At 43.0% G+C, this 20,140-nt stretch overlaps 2 protein-coding genes across 6 annotated transcripts in view; one reads left to right on the top strand and one right to left on the bottom strand.

Moving 5' to 3' along the window:
• Positions 1-2,863: 2,863 nt before the first annotated feature.
• LOC122446637 (cytochrome c oxidase assembly factor 6 homolog) lies at positions 2,864-11,377 on the top strand. 3 transcript variants are annotated; one of them, XM_043477079.1, is made up of 3 exons: positions 2,864-3,399; positions 3,590-3,749; positions 11,024-11,377. In XM_043477079.1, exons 1-3 carry the CDS (start codon positions 3,395-3,397, stop codon positions 11,117-11,119), a joined length of 261 nt encoding a protein of 86 aa, XP_043333014.1. In that variant the 5' UTR covers positions 2,864-3,394; the 3' UTR covers positions 11,120-11,377. The 3 variants fall into 3 exon arrangements, with proteins under 3 accessions (XP_043333014.1, XP_043333016.1, XP_043333015.1); XM_043477081.1 differs by having other exon boundaries at positions 2,888-3,207; XM_043477080.1 differs by having other exon boundaries at positions 2,895-3,083.
• A 3,546-nt stretch (positions 11,378-14,923) lies between these two features.
• Positions 14,924-20,140, bottom strand: part of TARBP1 (TAR (HIV-1) RNA binding protein 1) — a 61,157-nt gene continuing 55,940 nt past the window's right edge. The window contains exons 27-30 of one of the 3 annotated variants that reach the window (XM_043477076.1): positions 16,935-17,126; positions 16,247-16,371; positions 15,696-15,832; positions 14,924-15,333 (exon numbers count right to left, since the gene is read on the bottom strand). In XM_043477076.1, coding sequence (XP_043333011.1) covers positions 15,165-15,333; positions 15,696-15,832; positions 16,247-16,371; positions 16,935-17,126 — 623 coding nt within the window. In that variant the 3' untranslated portion in view covers positions 14,924-15,164. Of the gene's footprint in view, positions 15,334-15,695; positions 15,833-16,246; positions 16,434-16,641; positions 16,764-16,934; positions 17,127-20,140 lie in introns of those variants that run through there. The other 2 variants (XM_043477077.1, XM_043477078.1) reach the window with 2 other exon arrangements.

The following is a 20,140-nucleotide window of genomic DNA, read 5'->3' as shown; positions in this document are numbered from 1 at the left end:
CATCCTGTATCTCTTAACAGTTTTACTATTTAATGTATGTATCGTTAACAGTAGAGTTGAGTTTTGCATTTTTGAATCTGATGTAAGTGAAAATGTATTTAGTCTTTCATTGATTTGCCTCCTTCTGATGAACTGAGATTCATCATGTTATTATAAATGGCTATAATGGTTGTCAATTTTCATTGGTGCTTTATATTTCACTGTATGACCACATAACAATTTATCCATCCTATTGTTGATATGTTTGGATTGTTTGTTGTTTTTAGCTATTACAAAGATGCACATATATAAGAGATTCTGAATAGAACTGCTGTCACAGTGAATGTGTATCTTCAACTTTACTAAAGTCACAGTTTTCCAAAGTGATTGTATCAATTTACACTACCATTAATTAGTGTTCGAGTATTCTCTCCGCTTCATCCTGCTTGAAAGTTTATTACTGTCAGACTTAATTATTCTTTGGTCTGGTCGGTGCCTACTAGTATGGCATTGTGATTTTCATGTTCATTTTTTTCTGTGGCTACTAATATGGATGTGCATATTTTCTATTGTCATTTATATTTCCTCATAGGTGCTGTGCCTACTTAAGCCGTTTGCCTATTTTTAGTATTAGGTTATCTGTTTCTTATTGATTTGTAGGTGTCTATACATTTTGGGTACTAATTCCTCATTATATGCTTTGTAAACTTCTTCTTCCATATTGTGACTTTTCCACTCACTTTATGGTGGTATTTTGTAAACAGAAGTTCTTAATTTTAATGTAGTTGAATTTACTGATCTTTTCTTTTATGGCTAAAAAAAGTTATTCTCAATCCTAAAGTCTTAAAATCACTCTTTCATATAGGTCCTAATTTACCTGAAATACCTGGAGTCAGATGTGTCCTGGAATACATACTTTTTGGATGTTGGAAAGGTACCACAGAACATGCAATGTACACTATATGACAAGAAATGGGCCAGTACCTATGATCAAAAACACCAATATTTCCACAGCAAAACATATCATCAGCTAAGTGATATATAAGTGATTATCATGTCACTAAGTCACATTTTTTTTTTCCCACCAAATGAGTTCCAAAGAGTTGGGTTTTCAAGGTTTGGAGATTCTGTAATTAGTACAAAAGTTATGGTAGCCTTACACAATACAAGATGGAATTTTTCAAAGTCTGGTGGAACCAACTGGTAGAAACATGAATGTGGAATTTGTGTGTGAATTCTTTACTACTGATTCAAATTATATAATGGTTTGGGACTGTTCATATTTTCTTGAGTGAGCTAGTTGTTTTTCTTGACAATTGCACAATCATCTAAATTATACTTGCATTAAGTTGTTTATAAGATGTTCTCTTTTGATTTCTAAACTACAGTTTCATTACTGGTATAAGTTGTTAATATCTCTCTTTTTATTGCCCAATCCCATTCAATTTTTGTCAGTTATTAGTCTTTTCCCCCCAAAAAATCAACTTTGGATTTTAAAAATCTACTGTATGAAGTGATGTGCTAGTGAACTGGCTCTGAACAAAATAAAACACTATCTTGTTTGATTTCCACAGTGTGAAGATTCCCATCAGAGGCAATTTCAAGCTACCAGTATGATACTACTGATCATGGAATTGGGAAGAGGTGTGCACAGCTGACTCTCCTGAGGCAGTACAGGCAGTGTCTGACATACCAATATTTTATTTAACATTTCTTTCATTTCTGCTTTTAGCATTATTTCCTTCCTACTTGCCTTAATTTTGCTCTCCTTTTTCTAACTTCTGGAAAGGGGATGTTTAGCTAAAGATCTTTCAGCCTCTTTTCTAGCATACTTACTTAAGATTGTAAATTTTCCTTTAAGTACTTCATTAGCTTTATTCTACAGGTGTTCTTACTGTATTTTATTGTTTGGCTCAAAGTGTTTTCTCATTATTACCATTATGACTCGCTGTGGGTTATATGGACTTATTTTTATAATTCTGTATTGATTTCTAGCTTAACATGTGCTTAAAAAAAACATGCCGAATGACCTTTAAAATTTGTTGAGAGTCACTTTACAGCTAGGTATGGGGTTGATGTTGGTAGTATGTTCACTTTCCAAAAAACCTATACTCTTGACTTTGGTTGTTTTTCTGAGAGTATTCACTAGGTCAAATTCGCACATTTTATTCAGATTTTCTATACCGTTTCTGATTTTCTTTTGCTTAACAGTCACTGGGGAAGGCTTGTTAAAAATCATCTATAGAAGAAAGCGACAAGAGTTCCAACAAGGAAAAGGTGATGGATGATGTTAAGAGATGTAACAGGATCAAATCTGAATCAGGAAACCGGAGTTTGGTACCCTGGATTCTCAGCTTAGTCACTTATTTGCCATGTGGATGATGTTAAGAGATGTAACAGGATCAAATCTGAATCAGGAAACCGGAGTTTGGTACCCTGGATTCTCAGCTTAGTCACTTATTTGCCATGTGTCCCGAGGCGTCACCGCCTCTTTCTGGGGCCATTTCCTTTTGTCTTTTAATCTAAGAAGCGAGGAGTTAAGCCCTCAGAGCTTTTGGAGGTTTCTTCCCTCTCTCACCTCAGGTGCCAACTTCCACACAAAGTCGCCGTTTCCGGCAGGGCTCGCACATGAAATCTTCCGGCCGGCGCTTGGCGCAATGTGTATAAAAACTTAGATTCATGAAAGGAGCACAGCTGGTTAAAATTACGAAATACTGTAGGGCGACAGACACTGAGATATTAATAAAGCCAAGGCCACTCTGAGGAGTAAACGGATCCCACTCACTTTTCACCTCCACGACCCCCAGGACCCGCCCCCTTCGCCGGAGCAGGCCCGGAAGTCACTCCGACCTGTAAGAGAAAGGAACCGGAAGTCCCGCCCTCCTGGAACAGAACGGTAACCCGTAAGGGTCATTCCAAGGCCAGCGAATTTCCTACGTGAATTGTTTCCTTGAGGTGGTGGGGGTCTAAGTGACTTGCCCAAGCGGGCGAGGCGACAGTGCGGCGCCAACTCGGCCCCACGCCCTTCTTCCCCGGTTGTTGGACCGCGTGATTCTTTCCTCCCGTCGGCGCCGAAGGGAACCTGGTTCTGGGCGTGCGGAGAGGTGGGCTTGCTGGCGGGGCCGGGTGGGGCGCGCCCGAGAGGCTATGGACCCGGGACGTAGCTGACTCTCCGCGAGCCTCGGGCTTCTCTTCTGCCAGACGAAGTAGCACTCCTTGTCCTGCTTGGTGATTTTGCCCTCCTGCATTTATAACAGCAACCCTGTAAAGTGGGCGGTGCTACCCTCGTTTTACCGTTGGGGAAATAGTCTCGAGAGAATACACGCACTGGCTTAAGTGACAGACCATGTGGGAGCCGTGAATCTGACAGCGGCTTTTTGAGACCAAGCTGCCACCTCAGCAGTGGAGCAATTACATGGAGTAAGGGATAAGCTTCCCATGCGAGTGCTTTTATGTTCCTGTAGAACTGATTAGTTGCGGTCGCATCATGAAAATCCGGAGGCATAACTTTAAGAAGAGGGGGTCGGAGGGAACGACAATATCTTTTTCTTTGGCTTGCCTCCTCTGGTATTATAAGACCTTTGTTAATATCACATATTTTGGTTGACAGCTTGAGCCCGCTAGGAATGGCAGCCCCATCTATGAAAGAAAGGCAGGCTTGCTGGGGAGCCCGCGATGAGTACTGGAAGTGTTTGGATGAGAACACGGAGGACGCTTCCAAGTGCAAGAAGTTAAGAAGCTCATTTGAATCAAGTTGTCCCCAACAGTGGGTAAGTTACACTTGCACATGTTGCTGTTCACTGTCAAAATACATAGAGCTTACAGTGAGTGGTGAACTATGAAATGAAGCCCCCTCTGAGGTGTGTCAAGTCAACAGTTTCAGTGAGCAGCAGAGAAAACCTTGTCCCGTAATCCAGGCTTGTTTTATGTACATATCAGGCAGACCTTTGGAAAATGTCACCTGACACTTTAAAAGTTCCTTGAGAAACAAACTGGGGTTTGGACTCAAGACTACTGTGAACAATAACCAAAAAATTCCAACCCCCTAAGTTGGTAAATTTTTGCAGGATCTTCTTTTTTTTTTTTTTTTTTTAGATTTGGCTGTCCTGGGTCTTAGTTGCGGCATGCAGGATCTTTATTTGTGGCATGTGGGATCTAGTTCCATGTTGTTGTTCAGTTGTGTCCAACTCTTAGAAGGAAATGGCAACCCACTCCAGTATTCTTGCCTGGAGAATCCCATGGAGAGCCTGGCAGGCTACAGTCCATGGGGTTGCAAAGAGTCCAACACAACTTCAGTTTCGCTTCCTTCTTTACAAGCCCATGGATTGTAGCCCTCCAGGCTCTTCTATCCATGGAATTTTCCTCCTCTAGGAGATCTTCCCCACTCAGGGATCAAATCCACATCTCTGTATCTCCTGCATTGCAGGAAGATTGTGTACCTCTGAGTCACTGGGGAAGCCCTCTAGTTCCCTGACCGGGGATCAAACCCAGGTCCCCTGTGTTGGGAGCACAGAGTGTTAGCCACTAGATCACCAGGGAAATCCCTATCCAGGATCTTCTGAAGGGATAGTATTTAATCTTGGGCAAGAGTCGGCAGATTCATTGTCCTAGAGCTGCTGTCAGAAATAAAGCTTTCCCTGTTGGCCGCTCAAAATCATGTGTTCATATACCTGAAACACAAAGGAGCTTAGCGAGTAGAAGAAACAAAATGATTGCATGGTGGATTCTGCCACCAGCCGCTCCAAACACCTCGCTGACACATGGTCATGCTCTGTAGGGCCTGTCCTTCAAATGGGAAGGGGTGGAAACGGCACCTACCATCACCAGGCTCAGTAAGTGCTTGATGCTCTTCACTAACACCCTTTGAGTTGGATGTTGTTGCTGTCAGTTTCCGGAGCAGAGAGCAGAAGCCCAGAGCATTGCAATAACTTGCTTGCTCTGTATTGGTCAGTAAGTGGCAGAACCATAGTTCTAAGTCAGGTTCAGCTGGCTGGTGTGAGGTTTGAACTTTGGTTTGATTTCTCACCATCATGGTCCTCCAAACTGTACCAAGCAGTTTGAGAACAGATCATTTTAGAGATGAAGTGGGTTTATGACCTTCACCTTTTCACACCTCAAATTTTTAGATGAAAAACCTGAGGCTTGAAGACCACAAGAAGGCTGTGATGGAGGGTGAGGATGAAGGCATTGAAGAGATAATTGCTTTAGGTGAAGTCTGTGTGTGTAAAAGCAGCACAGTGTAACCTGTCCATGGGATTACTATGACAACCAGATGTCTAACTTGACATATAAACTGAAAAGTGATAAATCAGGGGCTTGGTGATTGGGTTAAATAATAACTTGGGCAAATATTCTACATCTCTGGTTTTCCCATTAGATAGATGCACAGAGACTTAACTCCTGGTTTACAAAGTGGGTGGAAAATGGGGGAGTTTGGGCCAACATCAAATTCCTTCAAGGCCTGGATACTGTTCCTGTCTATGCAAGAGGCCCTTCTTCTCACTCTCTGCTCACTGGCTCTGTGGTCACTTAGAAACAGGGATGTAGGATGGGAGTGATGAAGCCCTTTGAGGTGAGTGTTGGTAGGTTCCATCTCCACCCTTCCCCACCCCACATTTTCGCAGGAGAACCTCTTCACCCTGAGACCTGTCTTTTGACAGCCTAGCCAGGATTTTCCACTCCAGGTTTATATGTCAGAATCATGTGGAAATATAAAAAAAGATAGCTATGTCTCAGACCTCATCTCAGATCTGCAAACTTCTGGAAGCTTCTTTTAAAAGGGCTCTGGCTCAACAGGTGGTTCTGGTGGATAGCTGCAGCTGGAATTACTGTCTTAGCCCCTTTGAAAAGTCCACGTCAGCCTTATTTTTTTTTTCCTCTTTCTCCCCACCAAAACACATAGTTTCTTCTCTGTCCTAATGGCTAATGGACCCTCCCGTCTCCCTGATTTCAGGGCAGCTTCTGTCCTCAGCGTCATAAAGGGTTCTTAGTGTCAGCCCGCGCTTCCTCATTGATGTCTCCTCCACTCATACCTAGGCCGAGTGCCGTGGCATGCAGGCCCACCCTCTCTCCAGGCTCCCGCATGCTAGTCACAGCTAACATTTATTAGTACAGGCTCTCGGCACTTCAGGTGCATCATCTATGTAATTTATTCCTCACAGTAGCTTTGTTACCCCATTTTACTTCTGAGGGCACCGGTCATATGTAAGTGCAGAGCCTGGATTCAAGCTCAGTAGTCTTGAGTCCAGCCCTCATGCTGTCCTCTGATCCACATCCTTCTTTTCATCCCTGTCATGCAAGAAAAGAACCCATGGATTAGGCTGTGCAAATCTCATGTTCTAGAAACTTAGTCGTAATGCAGGTTTATTTAAATACAAAAGCATTAATTACCTCCTTGGTGGGCTTCCCTTGTGGCTCAGCTGGTAAAGAATCCACCTGCATTGAGGGAGACCTGGGTTCAATCCCTGGGTTGGGAAGATCCCCTGGAGAAGAAAAAGGTTGCCCACTCCAGTATTCTGGTCTGAAGAATTCCATGGACTGTATAGTCCATGGGGTCACAAAGAGTCGAAGACGACTGAGCGACTTTCACTTCACCTCCTTGGTGGTGTTCTTCCTTCATAATTCACTCCCCTAGTTTTCCTCGTCTCCAGCAGCCATAGCTTTTTGGGAGGCTTTCCTGTGTCTGTTAAATCCATACTCTGTAGAGTTCCCTTCTATGCTGCTTAACTTTCCCAAGCCAGTCTTACCTGCAGCCACGGCTTGAAGTACCACTTAGGTGTTGAGGCCCAAATCGACATCCTCTCTAACTCTAGAGCTCTCTATTTGGATGTTCTCAAGGACCAACCTTGACCTCTGCGTATACACGAATGACTTCTTCCTCATCTTGTATCCAACAGGCCCCTCCTCCCCTGCTCTCCACCTCAGGCAAAAATACTAACATCAACACAGTCCCAGAGATGAGAGTGTCAGGCTCCACAGTGGGAATTGTTGAAGGACTGTTCTCAGGAGTGAAGCAGGGTAACACAACACCCCTGCAATAGGGTCGGTCCAGTGTGCTTAAGGAACAGCAAGGAGAGAATAGAAGTTAGGATATGAGGCACTGAGAAGCCGGGGACAGTGGCTTTTCCTCTGAGTGACAGGGGAAGCCATTGAAGAGCTTTGGGTTCAGGGTAAGGGGACAAGTGAGGGTCTGAGGGGGATGATGGTCAATGACAAGGTGGTGCGATCAATGGATTGTTGGCATCAGGGTCTTAGAAAGTGAAGAGGGGGCGTTTGGAGAACAGAAATGCTCAGAATTGGGGTTATGGCAGGGCTATGTTTGTTGGTAAGGATGAGGGCTAGGCTTTGATCCTGGAAGTGAGGTAGGTTGGAGGAAAAAATCATTGAAGAAAGAGGTCAAGGAGCTGAGAGGCCAGGGTGTTGAAAGGATCAACCACGTGGATACGGAAACCATCTGAGTTATGACATGAGTGTTGTTAGAGAAAATGACCACATCCTGAAAAGTTATAGATGCCCCCAAGAAACAAGGAGTGTGGGCAAAGTATTCAAAGTAACTTCTGCTGCATTTGACAGGGACACGCACCCATGGAAAACCTCTGTCTTCTTCAGACTCAGTCCGAGTTGGGCTGTCTTTTCTAGCCTGTGCCCTCAGGCTCCTGCTCCTGTTACACCTTTGCTTTCTACTCAAGACTTGTTGAAGTCTTACCCGATTGCCATGGAATAAAAATGAAGGAGATTTCCAGAGATGTGTATGAGAAGGTGGAGAGGGTAACAGGGAGGGAGGTGATGGGGTGTCTTCTGAGTGCATTTTAGGCGAGATGTGTTTGCATTTGCTTTAATTTGCATTCAGTCTTGTGAAGTGCCATTGTATCTCTTTTATATAATAGGAACGAAGGCTCAGAGAGGTGAAATAATTTGTTCAAGATCAGTTAACCAGTAAAGTGGTGGGGAGAGGATTAGAATGAAGGTCTCTCTGATTCCAGAGTTTGTGTTCTTTCACTTAGCTGAAGTCACAGAGGAAGAGTAGAGATAAAAGTAGAACCAAATAGAGATTTACAGTGAATGCTTCTATCGTAAAACACTAAAAATCCAAATTTGTTATATAATATGTAGGTCATAAAACTAATATGTCATCACAAAACCAAATTACTCTTCCCTCCCTTCTTGCTTTGGGCTTCCCTGGTGGCTCAGTGGTAAAAGAATTTGCCTGTCAAGCAGGAGACTTGGGTTTGATCCCTGACCTGGGACGATCCCCTGGAGAAGGAAATGGCAAACCACTCCAGTATTCTTACCTGAGAAATCCCATGGACAGAGGAGTCTGGTGGGCTACAGTCTGTGGGGTTACAAAGAGTCGGACACAACTTAGCGACTGAGCAAGCATGCACGCCACCTTGCTTAGCCCTTTCGTCAGTTTGCCTTGTATTATGATCCTACTTAAAGTCTCCTATTGGTTCTTTAACTTAGGAAGGAGCAGGGATCAGGTCTGTCATTCTAGCATCATCCAATGCAGTCTTCCACAAATAGAGCAACTGGACAGCCAAGATATAATATTTGATCCTAATATCAATTTGGATGGCATCACCAACTCAGTGGACATGAGTTTGAGCAAACTCCGGGAGATAGTGAAGGACAGGGAAGCCTGGCGTGCTGCCGTCCATGGGGTTGCAAAGAGTTGAGCCTGACCTAGTGACTGAACAGCAGTGTCAGCTTTGGATATTGTCTTTTCCCTGTCAACCTTTGAAATGTCTCAGAAATTCCAGTATTTTGGTATTCATGCTACTATACTGCATCTCATTTACTGACTTAGAGGACACTGGCATTGTATATATACAGTGCTTTTCAAGGAATGCCTGTTGATTTGTTAGCCTCTTTGGACATTAGCCTCGTCGAGGAGCACATGTTGAGGGCCTTCTACTGTTACCTGAATCAGGTGGTAAAGACTAGAGAGAAGAGATTTTCAAGCAGAGTATGGTATATGCAAAGGCATGGAAGCAGGACGCATGAGAAATCAGCACACTGGGGAGATGGGGTGGCTCTGGGTGGCTAGCATTTCAGGGGCTGGTGTACCTGGTATCCTCAGGTACACCCAGAGGATAGACAGGCGGGTAGAGATTTAGTCTTGAATGACCTCGTTTGCCTTACAAACAAGGAGTTTGCATGTTGCCCTTGAAGGCAATAAGGATACCTTGAAAGATCTTTAAATAACCAGTGACGTGATCAAATTGAGATTTCCAAAAGATACTTGGCAGTGGTGTGACAGGTGGATTGAAGGTAGAGAAACCAGTTATAGAGCTATTACAGCAATCCAAGTGAGAAATGGTGCGGGCCTGTATTGTAGCGATCAAGATGGGGAAAGAGATCGGAGCGTTTGGGTGGATAGTGATGCAGTCACTGAAATAGGGGACAGAGGAGGAAAAACATGTTTGTAGAGAAGTAAGTTCTGGACAAGTTGGGAGTGAAATATAAGTAGGACCATTAAATGGAATTGTCCCTTAGGCAGTTGAAACAGGAGAAATGCAAAGATCTATTGATTTGTCACAGAAATGTTAGGACATTGTCTACTTCATCTGATATCCTTTATATATGACATCCATCCCAGCTCAGTCAGCCCAAGGCCACCAGAGGTATGTAGTCTGACAGTGAGATTTATTAGCATGCTGTGACCAGGGAGCCCGTGCATTGGAGTTGCTGTGGGCATCTCACCAAGTGGAAAGCAGTTATCACAGCTCGGGGAAGGGTAGGATTTAGGTGAAATTGAAATGAAGTGGTGCTTTGATGGGCTCTGTGTGTAAGTAGGCCATCAACTCCGGACTGAGAAGTGGACCCAGGGTCCTATTTCCTACAAAGATAAATGCTGAATGTCATATGCTCAGAAGTCCCTTACTTGAAGTCCTGCACCGGAGCTGGCCATCAGGACTACTTCTTTGTGTCAAAGTGCCAGTCCGATCCCCCAGGCAAAAGTGGGGGTGTTTCATTTTTACCAAAGTAAAGAGCAAATTTCTGATAGTTTGATTTTGGAGAACAAGAGTTTTTTGGTGAATAAGAAAGCAGTAGTCACTCAAAGGGGTTTCTTAGGACAGTCTTTGCCTGCAGTATGTCCTCTGGAGGAATGTTAACATCTTTTATCCCAGCTTGAGACACGGCAGGGCAGATTTTTGCATTCTCAGTCTAAGCTCATTTTTACTTACTTGGGCTCCACTGAAACATTCAATTAAATCCTAAGGAAAGTTTTTCTGTTCTGATAGTGAAAATGTGTGTCGTATCCTGCCTTGGCCTTGTCTGCGGAACAGCTCAGATAAAGACACTGCAGATTTTGTGGCTGGCCTTGATTTTCTACTTCTGTGATTTTACTGTTTCAGGATGTGGGGCTTTAAGATACTCCAGACTCCCTGTGGCAAGAGGAGGGTGTAAATAGAAATAATAAAATGAAATCTTTAAGTTGTCAAAGTTTTACCATCAGTTTCCTTATTCATAGTTCATACATATAATTTTTAACTGTGTATCTCCTTAAATGTATGTTTCTGGATAAGATAAACTTAATAAAAATATCATGACTGACTGGGAATTCCCTGGTGGGCCAGTGGTTAAGACTTTGTACTTCCACTGCAGGGGGTGTGAGTTCGATTCCTGATCGGGGAACTAAGATCCCATATGTCATATAGTGCGGCCAAAAATAAATAGAAATATCATGGCTGGTGAATTATAAAGCTTATTGAACTCACAGTTGATAAGAAAAACTTGTACAGTGTCTTAAATCATGAAGTCTTATGACCTGAGAGTTCTGTGGACCCTCGTGGCACATTTTACGTGTCTAAGCACAGATAGACTTCTTGAGAAAGGTCCACAGCAAACTCAAATTCTCACTAGGGTTCATAACCCAAGAAGGGTTAGAACTCACTGGTCTACACTCCCTTTAGAGAGTCTAGAATGTAAATTACTTAGGCTACTTACATAATTTATATTGAATAATTACTTACATTTAAGTTTGTTCCTTTTGTTTAATCTGTATACCTTACCCTTATTTCAAACCCTTTTTTCTCAACAGATAAAATATTTTGATAAAAGAAGAGACTACTTAAAATTCAAAGAAAAATTTGAAGCAGGAGATTTCCAGCCTTCGAAAATGACTGCAAAGTCCTAGGCTGTTCCTGAACACTTGACTTCAGAAAGGTTGAAATTACATTTTCTGGACATTCAAAAATGCTTTGACTCTGGGACAATAGTAGTTTGAATGATGGCAGACACCAAAGCCTGTTTCATATATACGGTTCTTAATTTAAATGATCAAGTAACAAGATTACATTATTCAAAGTATGAAGAATTGAAATAAAGTGATATGAAATATGCTTAATTTACTAAATATATATTTTAAGAAAAAAATTAAACTTAATTATAAAAACATGTGTACCTTTGTGCTGTTGGAGGGTGGGGAGTAGGCAAATACTGTTATAGAGATATATACTGAAAAAAGTAGATAGATTTCCATTGTCCTGGGAGTTAGCATTTTAATACAGCCACCAAAAAATGAGGAATTGAAGATTCAACTTCAGATAAACAGGTAAAATAACCAAGACCATCTACAAAAAAACCTTACAGCTAATATAGTTAATGATAAGACAATGAATGGCTTCCCAGGTGGCTCAGGGGTGAAGAATCCTGCCAGTGCAGATGTGGATTTGATCCCTGAGTTGGGAAGATCCCCTAAAGAAGGAAATGGCTACCCACTCCAGTATTGTTGCCTGGGAAATCTCATGGACAGAGGAGCCTGGTGGGCTGCAGTCCATGGGGTTGCAGAGTTGGACATGAGTTAGTTACTAAACAAGACAATGAATGCTTTTCCCCTAAAATCAGTTAACAAGATAAAAATGTCCCCACTTGTCCTATTCAACACTGTATTGTATTCCCAGTTACTTCAGTGAAGACAAAAAAAGCATACAAATGGGAAAGAAAGAAGAAATAAAACTGGCTCTATTCATGGACAATGTGATTGTCTCTATAGAATATACCAAAGAACCTACAAAAAAGCACCTAGAATTAGTAAGTGCATCTTAGAAAGGTGGCGGGAAACAAGATCAATACACAAAATCATATTTGTGTATACCAGCCATGAACAACTGGAATCTAAAATTTAAAATACGCCATTTACAATAGCACTAAAAAACAATAAAGGAATACTTAAATATAAATCTAACAGTATGTGTAGGACCTATATCCTCAGAACTATAAAACATTGAAATCAGAGGAGAACAACTTAATTGGAGAGGTACTGTGTTCATGAACTAGAAGATTCAGTGTTGTTAAGGAACTGTTAAGTTCTCCCCAGTTTATTCTATGGGTTCAAATTAACCCCAATAAAAATCTCAGGATTTTTGGTATATGTTGACAAGCTGATTCTAAAATTTGTATGGAAATGCAAAATAATTCTGAAAAGAACAAAACTGGAAGGTTTATGTTAAATGATTTTAATGCTATCGTAAAGCTCAAGTAATTAAAGACAATATGGTATTGGCAGGATAGACACACAGTTCAACAGAACAGAAGAGAGTCCAGAAATACAGCCACACAGATACAGTCAGCTGAGTTTGGACAAGGTGTAAAGAGGATGTCCATGCACAGTAAAATGAGCGCTGGTATAAACTGCATTTTATTAAAAGATACAAAAAACCTCAAAATAGATCATAGACCTAAATGTCAAATATAAAACTAATAGAGAAAGTCTACATGATTTTGGGTTTGGAAGTGAATTTTTAGATGATGACCTCAAAAGCACAATCCATAAAAGGAAATAAAGCAAGCTAAGTTGGACTTTATCAATATTAAAAATTTCTGCTCTGTGAAAGACACTATTGAGAGAATGAAAAGATAAATTACAAACTGGGAGAGAATATTTGCAAGTCGTATATATCATAGAGAATTTATATCCAAAATAATGAGCTCTTATTTTAAAAAAATCACCCAAGTTTAAAAAATGGGCAAATTATGTGTTTTCACGAATCTATTCATAGTGTTATAAATAACATATTATGAAGATACTCCATTGTTTGTAGAGTAATGCAAATTAAAGCCATAATAGTTTATCACTACATACCTATTAGAATGGCTTAAAAAAAATTGATAGTACCAAGTGCTGATGAAGATGCAGAGAAACAGAAACTGGTATTCACTGCTGGTGGAGAAAGAGGTTGCCTCTGAAGGGGTAACAAAGGAATTTTTAGGTGTTGAAGCTGCTTTCTGTGGCATCGTGGTGTGCACTTGTCAAAAGCCACAAGAATTATACACTATAGAGAGTGACTTTCTGCACTTTAAAATCCAATAGGACTTTGGAATAATTCTAGTTTGGAATGAAGACTGATAAATGAGTCTAACTATTACAAATATATGACATAAACTCACTGAAAAGAATGGGTAAGAAAGGAACTGACCCACGTAACTGTCAGACATTGGAGGAGACTGGAGTAGAAACAATACAGCATCCAGGATGCCAATGTCAGTGCTCCTGGGACAGAAAAAGTATCAGTGGGAAATGGGAAGCCTGGACATAGATCAGAATTGTCTGCTTAGTGAACAGCACCATTATCAATGTTAATTTCTTAGTTTTGATGAACGTCTGGTTATGTAAGACCCTATTAAAGGTATCTGGGTCAAGTGCATGTGTAGTATCTTTGCAACTCTAATGCAAAACAAAAATTGTTTTAATAAAGCTGCAGAAGAAAAACATATACAGGTAACAGATTCTGAAATCTAAACATTATTTAAACGGACCCAGACCTGACTGAAGTTCACTGCTGGAAGGTGACAGTTACCATTAAATAATAAAGTAATCCTAATAACAAAACCCTCAGAAGAACAGAAACAGAAAATCAACCCTTGAGGGTTCATCTCACTTTTGGTAATGATGAGCAAGAGTAAGTCACCTCCTCTGGGTCCCCGTAGACAACTCTTATAAGAATACAGACTACTATCTAATCGTTATTTGAACCCTGAGCAAAGGTGGCATAGGAAAATTTCCTAAAAACTATATGAATGATTATGGCAAATAGATGGGGAAACAATGGAAACAGACTTTATTTTTTGGGGCTCCAAAATCACTGCAGATGGTGACTGCAGCCATGAAATTAAAAGATGCTTGCTCCTTGGAAGAAAAGTTATGACCAACCTAGACAGTGTATTAAAAAGCAGACATTACTTTGCCAACAAAGTTCCTCTGGTCAAAGCTATGATTTATTTCAGTAGTCATATGTGGATGTGAGCATTGGACTATAAACAAAGTTGAGCGCCAAAGAATTGATACTTTTGAAATGTGGTGTTGAAGACTTTTGATGTCCCTTGGACTGCAAAGAGATCCAACCAGTCCATCCAAAGGAAATCAGTCCTCAATATTCATTGGAAGGGCTGATGTTGAAGCTGAAACTCCAATACTTTGGCCACCTGATTTGAAGAACTGACTCATCTGAAAAGACCCTGATACTGGGAAAGATGGAAGGCGGGAGGAGAAGGGAACGACAGAGGATGAGATGGTTGGATGGCATCACTGAGTCAATGGACATGGGTTTGGGTGGACTCCGGGAGTTGGTGATGGACAGGGAAGCCTGGTGTGCTACAGTCCATAGTGTCACAAAGAGTAGGACATAACTAAGCAACTGAACTGATGGCCTATTTCATGGCTTTAAAAATAAATTACGAACTTTATAGGGACACTGGGTTGACACCTTGCCAGGCACATTTCCTCCCTGAGAAATGGATACAAAGCAGCAGCAGGAAGCCAGTGACTCTTCCTCATGGGGAAACTTTTCTTTCCACCCTCTGCCCCAGCCCCTGTGCTTCCTCCTGGCAAGGGAACAGTATTCATAGATAACTGCAGCCGCCTTAATCCTGCCTTCTCCCACCATAATCCACATTTCTGACAATACTAGTTTCTAAGAAGGAAAAGATCTTTCTAAAATTGTTTTATTTCCACAATTAAAATATTTTATTAAAGAAGCAATACAACTTAGCTAAAAATGTTTATTAAAGGGGACAACATATATAGTAATATAGTTAAGGCACATGACAAAGTTTTGGCATTAAACTGTGAATAAAAAAAACAAATTATCCCAGTCGATTTCAGAAGCTGTCTCATGAGTCCAGGCAGTTTTAAAACACTTCGGCAGCACCAACGACAGCCTGTCTGGGAGGAGGCGCGGGCTTCAGGCTGTGGAGCCCCCCTGCTTCAGCAGCTGCTGCCTGATGTACTCCCAGATCAGCAGCGCCCCGCTCACGTGGACGTTGAGGGAGCGGACAATGCCCTGCTGAGGGATCTCCACGCACACGTCCAGCTGCTGGATCAGATTCGCTGGAATCCCTTCACGTTCATTGCTGGTGAAGAGAAATGGAAGAAGAAAGGTTAGTTTTCTTGTAAAAAGCAATGTTTTTTCTTAGACATCCTGGATATTACTGGAAGAGACAGGTTAACAAAATGAAACAAGTCTATGGTACCAGAAAAATAAACAAGAGTGTAACAAGGTTTATGGGTTGATTCTGTGTTCACCGGACCACCCCCAAGAGGTAAAGTAAAAGGAAAACCTGGGGGGGCGGGGGGGGGGGGGGCGGCGGCGGGGCAACGCTTTTCATAAACCTTTAAGTCAAAAGTCAGGTGTGGGTGTAGGATCAGGAGCCCAGGTAAAATTGTAAATCTTCTGAAACATTTTCGAGACAGAGACTCAAGACAAAGTTCTTACCCCAACAAGAGTAAAGACTTCTCAGGAAAGCAGTACTGGGTTAGGTCTAAACTTTTGGCAGTCTGTTCCACACCCACGATGGTGTAACCTTCTGCCTTTTTCTGTTGCAGATAATCGATCAGCTGAGGTGGTTTTACCTTAGTATTAGTTTAAAAAGAGCAGAATATTAAATTGTTCATTTACAGCCCTGCTGAGAGTAAAAGAAGTAAAAAACAAAAACAAAAAATTTCTAATGGAACTGAAATCTATTAACAGGAAAAGGACAGAATTATACACTATAAAAAAGAATGCTCCCAACATCATATACATTTATAAAACCAGAGTGAGTTACAACAGGACACATTTTACTAAAAAGTCTACATTATTGACGATTTCTAAAAATATAATAGTGTGAGAGATAATAAAAAGAATGGGAAAACAGAGTGGGCTATATTTTTAGTATTATTTTTAAAATATGAGAGGCTGGACTACTGCAAAAGGATTGACAGGTGAAGACAGCACCAGGAAGTCTGGTGAATGAAAATTTTAACAATCAACCACTTTCCACCCACCTCCACTAAAGGAAGCCACTGTTCTGCTGAAACGCTGAGGTGCTGAAACTGCTTGTCTCTGACACACTGGAGGTTGCCGATGACCAGCGCCGCGGCTCCGAACACCTCACAGGTCCGGCACAGCCCTGCGCGGGACACGCGGGGATTAGGGCCGCGGCCCCGAACACCTCACAGGTCCGGCACAGCCCTGCGCGGGACATGCGCGGAGATTAGGGCCGCGGCCCCGAACACCTCACAGGTCCGGCAAAGCCCTGCGGGACAAGCGGGGATTACCAGTGCCGCGGCCCTGAACACCTCGGCCCCGAACACCTCACAGGTCCGGCAAAGCCCTGCGGGACAAGCGGGGATTACCAGTGCCGCGGCCCCGAACACCTCACAGGTCCGGCAAAGCCCTGCGGGACAAGCGGGGATTACCAGTGCCGCGGCTCCGAACACCTCACAGGGCCGGCACAGCCCTGCGCGGGGCACGCGGGGATTAGGACCGCGGCCCCGAACACCTCACAGGGCCGGCACAGCCCTGCGCGGGACAGCGCCACGCCCACCAGGTCCTGGGCGTTCCTCTGAGAGAGAGGAATCCCACCTGGAGAAGGTGGAATGTGGACAAGACGCCCCAAATGGCACTGGGTTGAGTATAGATTTTCAAGATCATAAGACTGTAAGCAAGCCCCCCGGAAAACTGTCATTTTACCTCCTAAATTGGTTGGTTTATCAATGAGTGAGGCCACTACAATCAGTCTGCTGATTGACTTTCCAAGTTTGGCAGCACGATCCTGAAATACCAGCTCCAGGTCAAAGTCTGGAACATGGTTCTTCCACGGGATAATCTTCTTCTGAACATCAGTCCACTCTGACTGGTTATCTGCTTCACCTGAGTTGGAACCTGGGAAGGAAAAAGAAAATATAAACCTCTATTCATTTAATGCATATATGTGTGTGTATATGTATATATATAAGATTCATTTGCTTTTGGCTGTGCTGGGAACTTTGGTTGCTACACACAGGCTTTCTCTGGTTGTGCTGAGCAGGGGCTACTCCCCGCCGCGGTGCGCGGGCCCCACACCGCGCCGGCTTCAGCAGCTGCGGCTCCCAGGCTCTAGAGCGCAGGCTCAGTAGTCGTGGTGCAGGGACCGAGGCACGCGAGATCTTCCTGGATCAGGGATCAAACCCGTGTCCCCCTGCATTGGCAGGAGGATTCTTAACCACTAGACCACCAGGAAAGTCTCATGTATATATTTTTAAGAGCTTAAATGAAGAGTTTAAAATGAGATTTTTAACTAAAGAACTTTAGCTGGATTCAGATACAATTGCCATTTTCAATAATAGTTTCAAATATTCAAATTAAACTCTACTAAGCAAAATACAATTTATGAAAGTAAAAGATGCACATTTTTTCCATGTTAGCATACCCAAGATTTGGAAGCATCTTAGAATCCATAAGGCCCACATCCATAGTTTGGTAGCATTTTTTCTTAGATGTACAGAAAATAATGCTGTATCCTGCAAATAGTGTTATTAGATTGGAATTTTCTGTAGGAATACTGTATTCCAGAAAACAACATAAACAGCTTATCTTATCTTACAAGTACTTGGGGGCCTTTTTCTAAAATAAGGACTATTCTTTGAAACAATTATCTCTTCACCAACTCGCTGAGCACACAGAACATACCGACCTGTCTAACTGTGTGTTCAGGACTGAGGTCCTCCTTCCAGGCTCTTCCTCAAAACCTGGCCCCCTCCGAACCTGACTGAGCAGACGGGGGCACTGAGGTTCCTGGGGACGGAAGAGACCCGAACAGGACGGTGAGGCAGCCCTTCACTGACGGTGTCGCACACAGGGAGGCGTCACCAATGTGGGGAGGCAAAGAGCAAGACCCAGGGGGGGTCAAGGGAGCGGGGATTAGTCTGCAGAGCAGCGCGTGGGAAGCGCAGTGCAGGCTGTGGGCGTGGCATGCGCACACACGCAGATGCGGCAGGACAGGGCTCGTGACTCAGACCGGGAACTAAGGGCTTTGTTTATAACGATAAAGAATTCATTCTATAGACAGGAGGCAGTACAGGGTTTTAAGAAGAGCTTAACAGTACTGGTTTTGTGTTTTAGAAAAATCCTCAAAAGTGATGTGGAGGAGAAGTTGGGGATGGAAAACCATTGAGAGGCTTTTGCACTAGCCCAGCAAAGACAAAAAGTCTCAATCAATGATGCAAGAGGGGCTGAAAAGGAAAGGCAGAGTTGCCAGCTCTTATAATGGATAGACACGGCAAGAGACAACAGGAAAGAACGACTTCTGTGAGAGCCAGCAACTCCGCTGATAGAAAGGGAATACTGAGGAGCCGCCTCCGGGTGGAAAGCTAATGTGGGCTTGGATACTGAGTTTAAGGAGCTTACAGAAGAGCTGGTGCAAGCAGCCAGCAGGCTTAGGACCCAGGCTGGGAGAGACAAAGATCTGAAAGGTGCAGTTACACAGGTGGTGGTTTCCAGCTGTAAAAGAGTAAAAAATGTGCAAGGAGAGCAAACAGAATGGAAAGAAAAAATGAAGGCACCCAGGGATCCTAGGATTTAAGTCTCAGCATAGAAAGAGAAGAGGAACTAAAAACCCTCTTGATGAAGGTGAAAGAGGAGAGTGAAAAAGCTGGCTTAAAACTCAACATTCAAAAAACTAAGAATATGGCATTTGGTCCCATCACTTCATGGCAAATAGATGGGGAAAGAATGGAAACAGTGACAGATTTTATTTTCTCAGGCTCCAAAACCACTGCAGATGGTGACTGCAGCCATGAAATCAAAAGACGCTTGCTCCTTGGAAGAAAAGCTATGATAAACCTAGACAGATAAATAGAGATAAACCTGTATTAAAAAGCAGAGACATCACTTTGCCGACAGAGGTCCACACAGTCAAAGCTATGGTTTTTTCCAGCAGTCATGTACGACTATGTGAGCTGGACCATAAAGAAGGCTGAGCACTGAAGAACCGATGCTTTCGAATTGTGGTGCTGGAAAAGACTCCTGAGAGTCCCGTGGACTGCAAGGAGATCAAATCAGTCAATCCTAAAGAAAATCAACTCTGAATATTCACTGAAAGGACTGATGCTGAAGCTCCAATACTTTGGCCACCTGACGTGACTCACTGGAAAAGACTCTGATGATGGGAAGGATTAAGGGCAGGAAGAGAAGGGGATGACAGGGAATGAGATGGTTGGATGGCATCACCGACTCAATGGAGTTTGAGCAAACTCAGGGAGATAGTGAAGAACAGGGAAGCCTGGCATGCTGCAGTCCATGGGGTTGCCAAGAGTGGGATATGACTTAGCAACTGAACAACATAGAAATCATATTGCAATATCTCTCTTTGCCCAAAACAAACAAAGACCTCTGCAGCCTTTCCCCATTCAGTAACTCCTCATCCCTCTCCACAGTGGACCTCGAATCAGATGTCAGGATGTGCTGTTGCCCCCTTCTCTCCTTTCCCAGCAGGCTGTCCCTTCCACATGGAAATGGCTCGTCGCCCATCTTTTGCCCACAGGTCTTCACATTCGCTGATCTCTGTTTTAGGGAGGCTCCTCCTCCAGGCTTTGCCTCAGCTGTTCCCACTTCCTGTCTGCCTCTGCTCAGCTTCAGCTCCTTGGTGCTGGTTTAGTCACTAAGTGTGTCCGACTCTTGCGACCCTATGGACTGTAGCCCGCCAGGCTCCTCTGTCCATGGGATTTTCCAGGCAAGAATACTGGAGTGGATTGCCATTTCCTTCTCCAGGGGATGTTGCCGACGCAGGAATCAAACCTGGGTCTCCTGCATTGCAGGCAGATTCTTTACCGACTGAGCTAAGAGGGAAGCCCGAAAAAGGTCTTTTAATCCTCTGTCATACCATTTCTTTACTCTGCTTTATTGTCTCCACAGTACTT

The sequence above is a fragment of the Cervus canadensis genome, chromosome 8, assembly GCF_019320065.1.
Source record: "Cervus canadensis isolate Bull #8, Minnesota chromosome 8, ASM1932006v1, whole genome shotgun sequence".
NCBI lineage: Eukaryota > Metazoa > Chordata > Mammalia > Artiodactyla > Cervidae > Cervus > Cervus canadensis.
This window is presented reverse-complemented; position numbering and strand designations above follow the sequence as displayed.